Source organism: Rhamphochromis longiceps, linkage group LG14, assembly GCF_057381845.1.
Source record: "Rhamphochromis longiceps isolate RC_006_pf linkage group LG14, R_longiceps_female_GT1.1, whole genome shotgun sequence".
NCBI lineage: Eukaryota > Metazoa > Chordata > Actinopteri > Cichliformes > Cichlidae > Rhamphochromis > Rhamphochromis longiceps.
This window is the reverse complement of record NC_140570.1, coordinates 32,450,776-32,463,141: the sequence shown is the minus strand read 5'-3', so window position 1 is coordinate 32,463,141 and position 12,366 is coordinate 32,450,776. Positions and strand designations below refer to the sequence as shown.

The following is a 12,366-nucleotide window of genomic DNA, read 5'->3' as shown; positions in this document are numbered from 1 at the left end:
GTATCGTGCCATCTCTAATACAAACTACTGGTGCTACAGTCACCAGTAGTTTGCAGTTAAGTTGGCATCTTTTATACAAACACTTGCAAGCACTACTGTCAAATGTGTGATGCAAACTGGAATTAGAGAATGTTCACCTTCAAAGTAAAACTTGCAATCTGAATTGTGTTGGCTGTAGTGGTATGACACAACTGTTACTCTGAAGGCCAGTCAAAGTGTGTTTATGTGGCACTCAGTGAATTAAAATGGTGAGTGTTTGCAGACAAGTCAGCGTCTTCCTAACAAACTACAGGGGACCGCAGCAATCCGCTAGTGACAAAAGAGATTTCTGGTGCAGCTCTTTGCAAACAATTTCCCCAGTGAGCAAAATTCCAACCTTCACTCGCTGCCAGTCAGTCAGGATATACACTTACTGCCATAGGCACTGGTCAGACTCTAGGGGTGTGTGACTGAGGCCTTACTTGGATGACTACTGTAGATACCTTATTAAGCTATGTTTAAGTCTGTCCGTTTATAGAGATGAACAGAAAAACAAAAGAGTGAAAGAATGTAAATTCTCATTCATGTCAGGAGCAAAAGTTTAGCTCACTTTTTGTGCTCTGAGATCTTGGTGGATGGATGGGTCAACACAGCGCCAAGTTTTTATTATGGAGCAAACCACTGCTCCTTCCTCTCCTTGCTCTAACAGTAGTTATCGGTAGTTGCTTTCATCACTGCCACTATCACTCCCTATCATTAACCAACTACTCAAAGATGATTGTGCCTGGATTTATCCAAACCTAAACTATAGCAGCTTCAGATAAGAAAATGTTTTTTTCCATTAAAAATAAGAGATTTGTCGCAGTGAAGTAATTTTTCTTTGTCAATTTTAGCGTTCAATTAAAAAGGAATTTAAAAAGCTGTGCTATTACAGATACAGATGTCCTTGATTCATTTAGTGGACTTATTAAATGAGAATTATTTTGCTGATTAAAATTAAAATTAAATGCACAAGCAAAAGACTACATTTTATTAAGTCATGGAATTAAAAACTTAACACGGTAAAGGTAAACAATGAAATAAAAGGTTTTAATGAAAAAGAAATGCAAGTATAAGAGGGAAAATTGTTGTTCCCATTGTCCTCTCTCCCCCTTTTTGCATTTGCATTTTTTCCATCTGATATTTCATGCTTTATAAATTCTACTAGATTTTAATTTTGGGTTAAGTCATGTTTCATACAGACCCACATTAAATTTTAACGTGTTAACGTGTTGAATATGCAGCCTTTGTGTAACAGCAGCATTCATTCCCCGTGAGCTTTTTTTTGTGCATTTCAATCAAAATTCTGGTTTATCACAAATCTTATAACTCTTTAAAAAGCTGTTAAGCCTTTACTGATGTGTCTTTAAGAAGCTGCCGGCTCTGAAATTAGTTTGTGTAATTGCATTCAACAGATGCTAAAATGCCAGTCATCTCTGAGATCTCAAATGCAAACAGAACATGATGTGGCAAGTCTGTCTCGTCTCATAAAACGTGATGTGGATTAGTGTAACTAAATCTCATCGTGACAAGTCTTGTCATCTTGCATAAACTGAGGCCACTGTTTATTACAGCAAACATATTTTTAAAGTGTACCAGCTATTAAAGCATGCAAAAAAAAAAAAAAAAAATCTGACCTATAAAAATTTAAGTAGACATTAAATCTAATTTCTTATTTTTGGACTTTGTAATTCTTGTGGTGTAGTGTGCGCCTGTGGGGTTGTTTTCACACAAAGATGAGACAAAAAAAGAAGACAATACAGGCTCCAGTAATTTTCAAGGGAAGGGTTTAAAGTTGTTGCTGAAAAACTGATTGCTTTTTTAAAATGGGAACAGACTTTTTTGAAACACTTCAGTTGGGTTTTAGAGTAAACCACAGCACAGACACTGCACTCCTTAGAGTGATGATTGCCAGTGATGCTGGAAAATATTTATTGAAATGCCTTTAACAATGTTAAAGGCATTTCAATAAATGTCTTTGAAATGTATTATTATTTAGCATTTCTGGTCCACTTTTTTTTTTTTTTTCTTTTTTTTTTTTTTTTTTTATAAGACTTTTTATTTTCATTTTTTAAATTGAAGACAAACAACAAACAAACAGAAACAAACAATAAAAGACATTTACAGTTATGGGACAGAGTAGGTATCATCAACTAGCCAAAGCTTGACTGGCCATTATGACAAAAAAAATAAAAAAATAAAAAAAATAATAATAATAATTAATATATATATATATATATATATATATATATATATATATATATATATATTCTCTCAGGAACACACTCTAGTGTCTTTATCTTTATCTTTCTGGTCCACTTTTAAAGTGATTTTATTCTTATTACAGGATAGGTCTTTTAGTGTAAAACCTGGCAATTCATGGTCATCCTCTATAAAAATGACCCATGGAGTACCTCAGGGGTCTGTCCTTGGACCTTTTTTTGTTCTCTGTACATGTCACCCTTGAGGTATGCCATCTGTAGATATAGTGTGAATTTCCATTTCGGTGCAGATGACATGCAGCTGCACATCTCTTTAAACCCCAATGACATTCATCAACTCAACATATTTTATCCATGATCAAATACTGGATGGCACAGAACCTCCTTTAATAAATATGACTGATGTAATCTTTACGTGAATCTTTATCTAGTGGTCCTGATGGAGCGCAAGCATATACGACAACACATCATGGGTGTTTGTCCATGAATTTTGGCAAATATTTTGTCACTTGCGACAAAGCTCCTTGGCTTGAACAGGCATGTCATCTCTATTGTCTCCTCATTCTTTATGGAACTCAGGAGACTCACCAATATCAGTTCAATTTCTAAAACTCCTTATACACATGTTTGGGTCAAGAAACTACAACAAACTAAACTACAACTTGTCTATAATTTATTTTTAAAAACGCCTCTCTCAGCTGAGGACGAAGGGTGACCAGGCTTTTCTGATAGGACACCCACTCTCTGAGACAACTTCCCTAAGGAGATCAAATTGACACACTCCCGGTCTTCTTAAATGTCTCTTAAAGACATGTTTTTAGAAGTGGGCTTTCTCGCTGCTTCCACTTTGAGCTAATTTTATATCATCTATCCATCTGTCCATCCGTTCACCCATCCATTTTCTTCCACTTATCCACTTTTGCTGTTTTCATTTAGAATTAAATTTTTGTGTTTTAATTGTCTTGTGCTGTAAGGTTTCCCTCTATGTATAAATTTCTTCTTAAATGTTTTGTTACATTTAGCTTGTATTGTTTATTAATTTATTTATTTATATTACTGTGGTAACACGAATCAGAAAAAAATGACTTGCTCTAAATTCGGCACAGCTAGTCAATACTCTGGATACAAGATACACAGCATTGAGCAGGAGACTGAGACAATATTGTTTCCAACTCAGTGACCAATCCAAGAATACTGAGGAAGAAAAAAAGTCTTTTAATAGAATAAATGCAGCGAGTGATTAGATTCCTTTAATTGAATGTAATATTGTTGTTAGCAACACTGCATTGACTATTTAACTGAATAGATTATATCATGCATTGTACTACATTAAATCTACTCTGAATAGACTTGAAGAAAAAAAGCCAGGCTGACATAATGCTGATGTTCTTACTGGGAGTTTACAAATCCCTTAAAATGCTGAAAACAAACAAACAAACAAACAAACTTTTGATGATGATTATTAAGTATGTAAGTGGTCACAGTGATACATGTGAAAATCAAAGTTAGACAACTCACTGGATTTCCATAACAAATAAAATATTAAAAGCACATGAGAAGCTATTTCAAACTACACTTACTTCATACTTTTGACTAAAAAGTACTTTACAGGTTAATCTGAAACTACCATGAATTATATAATACTAATATTTAATATTTGATCTGATGAGCAATGAGTAACGTTGCAACTAGTAAACAATTAGCAAAGTGTTTATGTTTAAACCCCTTAGTGTGTAGATTTTAAATGAAAAATGAGTTTAACTGAATGTTATGACACCCTGCAGCAACATAAACAGAAAGAACTCATATTCAGATGAGACTGATGCTGAAAGCTGATGTCATGATCAACACATATTTATACTAAAATGTACCACCATAGGAAAAAGGCGTGCACATTGAGTCTTACCTTCGTAAAACCGCGTGCCTGCTTGAGCAAATCCTCTCTCCGTCTTTCTGCCTGCCTCACATGGAAGGTGTTGCTTTGACTCTGGATGACGAACACTATCTCCCGCAGGCCTGGAGGAACACAAAGGACAAAAATGTGTGACAGCTCACATACTGTGAAAAAGGATCATGGCAATCGATGACCTTCTGCAAGCAAGGCAAGATAAGAGCCACAGCCTGAATAACAGAGGTGACTTTTGCTAATATCCATTACTGGCCTGGTGATAATAACCAGGACATCAAGAGCTTAATTGGCTTGGGGAGAGAGTATGTAAATGTCACATCCCAGACTGTTTTAGTTAATAAAAGATTAGCAGTCAGAAGTCTTTCTCTGAGGTGCTGTAACACCCAAAGGTTGACACAGCCCAGCTGTTCATTTCTAGCTGGCTTACACAACTGCAAAATCAGTAGAAATAAGTATTGTTCCAGCAATGTTAAGGCCAAGGTTAGGAGAAAGTGACTAGCTCAACAATGTCCGTTTGAAATCTGCTAATAGAAGCTATAGAATAGAATGCTGACCAGTGGAACTCTGGTAGATGTTAACTTATATATTATGCTTTGTATGTTGTTCAGTATATTTCTATGCAAAACAAGAGGAATTTCAATACACAGCAGTATATTCACAGTTTAAATCAGGGGCGATTCTAGGATCAGAGCTTTGGGGGTGCTGAGCACCAGGAGAGCTGCCCAGCCAGGCAAGATAAACTTTACTTGTCACAGAGACCTCGTCTCTGTCAGTCCCTGCATCCCTAAATGTCTCCAGTTGTCCTGAGTTTTCTCTGACTGTCTCCTTGGTGCATTTAAACCCCTGTTCCTCCCTGTTCTCGTTGTCTGTTGTCTGCATCTCCGTTATCAGTCATCATAATTTTACCATCTCTGTGAAAGTCTGCAAATTTCTTTATCAAATCATAAGATTCTTAAATTCATCAAGTCTCTCTGTGCCTGGGTCCTCGTCACAAAACAGGAGATCACTGTTTTGTACATTTTAACACAATTTAATGAGCATATGTTTCAGCCAGTACCTTTTGATTAGCCTTGTCTCGTGGTTTCTTGCCCTGTGGTAATCTTTATTCTGTTTTCACTGAGATATTTGAATGCTAATCAATAAATCAATATTCAATTCTAAAAAAAAAAATAAATTTATCCCCACATTTGTGAAAGAAAAGCAAAACACTTTTTTGAAAAGTCTGTAACAAAACCATCAAATCTGATAAAGGTTATTTAAATGCTGCCAAAGAAGAATGGATTGGAATAAAAAAAAATAAATAATACATATCCTAACCTTAATTACTGGGGGAGAATAATGAATGATGCTCATAGTGAGTAAAAAGTAAACTGAACACATTTTTTGGACAGAGATTCACTTTTAAAGTATATGTATAATATAATACAGATACATAAAAATACACTCCAAAAATAGAAGAGTCCTTTAAATGTACAAATGTACAAAATATTAATTAAAAAAATTATAAAAATGGAGGCAACTGTGCCTATGGTACAATGTATGAAAAGATCTTTACTGCAGATACTAATATGGCTCTGCAGATTTTTTTATTTTATTTTAATCTATGTCACCTTCACCTTCAGCAAATCTATCACTGAGTCCATGTGAGTAAATTGGTGACACACCTGTGGATGCATATAAGGCAAAACACAGAGCCTGTTTCTGTGAAATGGGAAAATCAAGAGATATCAACCAAAACACCAGGAAAAGAATTGTGGAGCTCCATAAGTGTGGCTCAATTTTGAATACAATTTGGTGCCATTTACAATTAAGAAATACAGATAGTTTCTCTCTTTACTCTTAAAGTTAACAAATATGTTTTTTATATTTATCAACCTAAAAAAATAAACATTTAGTCTGATTTGATGTTACAATTAAAAAAGTGTTTTTATCTGAAGAGTATGTAAATATCTGGTTTCAACTATTATTTGATGATGTTGGTGTTTGGTTTGATTGTCAGCACAAAGAGGGAGAGAGAGGAACAGAGAGAGAGAGAGGAACAGAGAGAGAGAGAGAGAGGAACAGAGAGAGAGGAACAGAGAGGGAGAGAGAGGAACAGAGAGAGAGAGAGAGGAACAGAGAGAGAGAGAGGAACAGAGAGAGAGAGAGGGAGAGAGAGGAACAGAGAGAGAGAGAGGAACAGAGAGAGAGAGAGGAACAGAGAGAGAGAGAGAGAGGAACAGAGAGAGAGGAACAGAGAGAGAGAGAGAGAGGAACAGAGAGAGAGAGAGAGGAACAGAGAGGGAGAGAGAGAGGAGCAGAGCGGGAGAGAGAGAGGAACAGAGAGAGAGGAGCAGAGAGAGAGAGAGAGGAGCAGAGAGAGAGGAACAGAGAGAGAGGAACAGAGAGAGAGAGAGAGAGGAAAAGAGAGAGAGAGGAACAGAGAGAGAGAGAGAGGAACAGAGAGAGAGAGAGAGGAACAGAGAGAGAGAGAGAGGAACAGAGAGAGAGGAACAGAGAGAGAGAGAGAGGAACAGAGAGAGAGGAGCAGAGAGAGAGAGAGGAACAGAGAGAGAGGAGCAGAGAGAGAGAGAGGGGAACAGAGAGAGAGGAGCAGAGAGAGAGAGAGAGAGAGGAAAAGAGAGAGAGAGGAACAGAGAGAGAGAGAGAGGAACAGAGAGAGAGAGAGAGGAACAGAGAGAGGGAGAGAGAGGAACAGAGAGGGAGATGGAGAATGAGGACAGAACAGAGGTGGAACAAGAGCAGGTGAGACACACATGTTAGTCAAATGGTTGTTTACCAAAAGTATCACCGTATCATAGGTCCTCATGTATCTCGTACCTAGTGTTTCTTTTTAGGTTTGTTATTTTTCAAATTCTACATTTATTAAGTTCTGCAGGCTTGTTTGCACAACAAGGCTAAATAATTATATGAACTTTTCTCAATCTAAATAGTGGACTTTGGTAGAATTAAAAAACAAGTGTAGTGCAGGTCTATGATGATTTTTAGTGCTACTATCATCTAGTTCTGATTCTGTCTTGGTTAAGTTCTAAGTAGTCCTGATTTTGAACTGTTGTAGTCCTGTTTTAATTCTGGATCAGTTCTGGGTCTGGTTGAATTGGGTGTTAGTCCACATGTCTTGATACAGCCCCAACTTTCTTCTGCCTCGCTGCTTAATTAAAAAGCTAGTTTAAGGTGTCCTGCATATGTGATATATATATTTTTCCCTATATGAAGTCATTCTTTTTTGAACAAAACTCAAAACAGAGCCTATTAATCTTTCAGTCATTTCAACCCCCCCTTCCCCAAATCCCACATGCATACTATCCTTTAGGGCTAAGCCCCGGGTGTGTCAAATGTCTGCCTCCGCCTCTGATGCTGACAACATCTTTAGATTCTACCTTTGTCGTCGACCCAGCTAGCTGCCGTTCCTCTTCATTTGAAATCTATTTACAGGCTAGTAATAGTGACACAGCTCAGTGAAGAATGACATTGGCTACACAAAAAAGTCCATATAAACCCTGTGGCTCTCACGACCACTACAATCAAACTGAGACCAAAGGACCAGAGGCAGGGAATAAAAAAAACTAAAAAAAAACTGTCATTTTATCCAGCTCTGTACAATTACAGCTGACAACTCCTAAATCCTGTAAGCTGTCCATCACATCAAATAGAGTCTGCAGCACCTGGCTGGAATGACTGTTACAACTGAAAATCTTCTCAAGGATTTAAAGCTCAGAGGTAGGTGAAGTAAGAAGGAGAAACTGGGGAGGTGTAAGAGTTATGGCCGGCACCTCAGAAACTTTGGACGTGCAGGGTTCTTGTGTACACGTTTACTTATTATGAGCTCAAACAAACAACACAGTCTGTGCCAAATAATTCTAACGTGCTTTATCTGTGTCCATTAGTTACTTATTTAAACAGAATACAGTCATAGAGAATACACTGCGTCTTGAATTCTAATTACCAGCAGGAATTCTCCAACAATGCTTTCCCAGATTTGTGAGAAAGTGTATTTTTTTTAGTCTTTCAAAACAAATAAGTAGCAGTCACCACTGACAGGTCTACAGTCTTCCCTTCGGAACAGTTGTGCGAGGAAAAAAGGGGAATGGCGAGTGCTGACATTGGCAGGATTAGATGGATTGCCTCCACCTCAATTACACTACTTGAACCTATTCCCATACTGAGTTTGGATATTAGCATCGGGGTCAGGGACAGACACTATGTCAGAGTACAGTATCTGTGTCAAATCTTTTTAATTAAGTGTCGGTGGGTGTGTCGCTGCTTTGCTCAGCTCATAACAAAGATCCCATTCATCCTGGAGCCCTAGTAATGGGGGAGATTACTTGCTAAATCTCAGCATGTCCATCTCCCAACAGATCTAACCTCCACTGAGCTGAGCTTACATAGTGAATACCCCTACACCACCTCTAAATGTCCTTCTGCTGAGTTCGCTAAATGAATGTGCGTGTACGTGCGTGCGCATATGGTTTCACATAAAGCAGTGCATTTTAAAGCCCCAAGTGAGGTACCAGTCTCTTGATACTGCACAGTACAGCAATAATACCAGCTGCAGGAGACTAACAGCAAAATCAGATAAGCAGTTTGCCAATCCCTCATTGTGTAGATAACACGTACCCTACGTCAAAGCAAAGGAGAATGAGGGGTAAAAAAAGAAACTAATTAAAACAGAATTCACTGCTCTCGAGTCCACACTAATGGGTTTCGATTAATCATCAAACAATGGAGAGAAAAGGGGAAGAGGAAAAATCCTGTTATAGTACCCCTCTTCCTTCGTCTCTTTTTTTCTCTGTCCTTCTCCTTTCAGGTAAAAATCACCTTTGTATACACTCTCGATACAATCGATACATCTACCTTTACGTAATTATAGGACCGAGATTTAAAACAATGCCTTCGGCGCTAGCACTTTTCACTGTGGAGGCAAGATTATACAGGGATGCCTCTAGGCTTAGATCTATATAGATTTAACTTGAGAAAAAGTTACGTGTTTTGTAAACGCACTGTGTGGTTTGTGTTTGGAGGTTTGCGGCTAGGTTGAGGTTGCTGGTGTGATCGCTCACATGTACGATTTCTAATTGATTGCTATATTGTTGCTGGGTAATTGTGCCAAGAGAGTCGAAGTGCTGGAGATGGTTGTTAGTTGTTGTGCTATCTGACAAATGGGAGGTATTTTTAGGCCCTATTACAGCGGGAATGTCTGACTGTTTCAAGGACAAAAAGAAAAAAAAAAAAAAAGCTCGGCATGATTTTCTTACTCTTCACAGCGTCCTGCAAAGTTAAAAAAGCATCCAAGTAGCCCAGTTTTCCTCTTTCCTTTCCTTCACATGTAATGCAGTTTTGCACTATTTAAATTAAGTACCAAGCCTGCTTTTTCTTTAACAGTTTCTAGTGTATTTAGATAGGATGTCAGATGTTTTCTTGGGTGTTTTTGGTCATGGTCATAGCTTTCAGAGTAACTACGCAAGTTTGACAAGTTGCATTTAATGGTTGTTTGGATGTGCTGCTTTCACAGCTGTCACAGAAAAAGTGCTATTAATCTTAGCAGTAGTAGCTGTATTAATAGCAGAATTGCCAGAGGTGAAAGTATGCAATCAATTCATCTATTTAATAACAGATGTGACGTTGCACCCTGGTGCAAAACACACAACACAGTGCTTTTTTCTGCAGTTAAATTAAATTATCAAAGGATCCCTCTTGGCTGAAAATAATATGCCTTGAATGAAAGAGATTGAAGGTTCCTGAGGAGATGAAGCCAATGCCCTAGTCCCCTCGGTGCAGATGATTTTATTTTGCCAGGTCGATGGAACTAGAAAGCAGTATTCGTTTATCTCCCCTCATTCAGCATTCCACAGAGGCAACTCCATAGAAAAAAAAAAAAGGACTGTATCAGCCTTGAAATATATTGGATGAAATGAAACACTGGAGAATTCTGCCTCCTCCTCTCTCTCTGATCTGATGCTTTTCTCAATTCATGAAACCACTCTTTAAAGGCCATCACCATCTGATCTGTGGAAAACTCCACAGGGAGGCTTCGAGTCTCGTGTGTACTCACAGCTTCAGCATCTCTGCGCATAAGAGGGTATGATCAGGCTGATTAAAGAATCAAGGCTGAAGTGTTTGTATTTCTAGGTATGCACACGGAAAGGAGGGCATACAGCGAGAGAGAGATACACGGCTGTATATAGATTGTGTTCTTCTAGTGGCCTGGCCGTGCTGTGTTGTCGCCTCACTGACACAAATCAATAGTGACACTTCCTTAGAGCAGGATTGCAGATGTTGCCAAGTGGCAGCGGAGCTGAGAGCCCACTGACCTCTAGGCTCTCCTGCAGCTCTGTCATTTCCATCAGTGTCACAGAGCAGGTGTGTGTAGTCCGTGGAACTGTCACAGAAACATTTCATCTCAGCCCCGAGTATTTCCATCTCCGCAGTCAAATAAACACACGTTCGAGGCAAGGGGCAGCAAACATATAGAAATATGCTTGTATGTTTGGGAGAAGATGGAAATCAGATCCATAGTGCAATTTCAATGACAAAAGTCGGCTAAGATCTAGAGGGATGGGCTTCTGTGGAGGGGGCCATTAGGCTGTTGTGGGAACAATACCACTGCCATGACAGATTCAGAGCCCTTCATTGCCAGCACATAGTGAGAGATGACAGAGGATGTCAATAGCTCATTTCCATACTCAGCAGGCCAAACCCCCCATCCAGCAGCTGATTGTGCTGCTGTAAAACCTGCTACACTCCAGTGACTCACATCATTGGACTCCCCGAGACAAGATGGCCCAGAATCATCTATCTCCCAAAAAATCCCCTCCATCTTTCCCTTCCTCGTGTCCAAAACGCAAGAGACAAAATTCAATCGAGCAAACTGTGTTGCAGTTTTCTGTCCACACTAACCATGACCACCAATACCAACCAGGTCCAGGATTTATTATTCAAAATGAATACACCCTCTTTTTTTTCTTTTTTTTTTTCGGTTGAGTTTTAGGAATAAAAATTATTTACCTTCTTGAAAGATGATAATCTAGTGTGGCAAAGGCCCCTGCTGTAAGTAAAAATGATTTTCTATCACCCATCTTCCTCTATTAATACATACTTTTAATTAGCCTGCACAAGATCAATAGAGAGCATGGTGTATTTAACTTTTAGCTTACTGCTGAAAAGGTCAGCATCATAAATATCTCTCAATAAAACACAGGGAGGAAAATGCCAAAGTGGGGAACAACAGAAAGGGAGCGGAATGAGGAAGAAAGCCAGCAGACAACGATAGGGAGTCACTTGCATTGAAAAACAACAACAACAAAAGACTGGAAAGGAAAGACTGTGCATGAAGTAGAAGCAAGATGGGAAAGCCAAGAAAGGAAACAAGCAATCTTTTATAAACATTCTCTTCAAGTAGTAACACAGAAACACACAGAAATTACAACATGTAAAAGGACAGGCTGAAAAAAGCTGCATCCAACCTGTGATAATCACACTCATTAGAGGTTCTCTGGAGTTCCTGACTCCATGGATAACTCTGCTAAAGACTAATGAGTGCTGAATGCAAACCTTAAACCTCACTTAGAATCAATAATTCAGGAAGCTCAGGCAATTAACGCTTAACAGATTCCAGGTTTTGCTTATGAATCCCATTCGTTACCCATTAAAGTACCGAATGAGTCGAGGATGGATTTGATATCACTTTAAAACATTTTTTTTTCTAATTTCTGTAAAGCTGAATTTTTGGGAATATGTTTGCTTTCATATCTTATTTGGCAATATATGCCACGACTGATTGCATTTCTCAGGATGGTTGCCTGCTTTTTAAATTACTTTTTAAATTAAATGAAATAAAGCCATCAGCTATGTTCAGGTGTTTGAGCGGGTTTTCCACTAATCACATGGCTAGAGATTTAATCCCTGGCTTCTCCACAAGTGTCCTTGGGCAAAATACTAAACAGGATGCTCCCGGTGGCTGGTGAGCACCTTGCATGACAACTGCACCTCCATTGTAAATATGTGGAAAAAGTGAACGAGACACAAAGCAGCAACGCAAAGGAGTTTGAGAACTTCTAAGAAGACCTATAAGTGCAAGCCATTTACCACTTGAATAAAGGAAAGACACAGACACAATAGAGCATTGTCACAAGCAAGCAGCAAAGCACTGTTTGTAGGGAGGGGGAAAAAAAAAAGGAAAATAAGAAATACTAGTTAGAAAAAGGAGTTCAGTCAACA

General features: G+C 38.5%; 1 protein-coding gene across 1 annotated transcript in view; it reads right to left on the bottom strand.

Annotated features, from left to right (window-relative positions):
• b3glcta (beta 3-glucosyltransferase a) overlaps positions 1 to 12,366 on the bottom strand; it is a 90,218-nt gene that overhangs the window by 30,934 nt on the left and 46,918 nt on the right. The window contains exon 4 of the mRNA XM_085379324.1: positions 4,147 to 4,256. Coding sequence (XP_085235450.1) covers positions 4,147 to 4,256 — 110 coding nt within the window. The remainder of the gene's footprint in view (positions 1 to 4,146; positions 4,257 to 12,366) is intronic.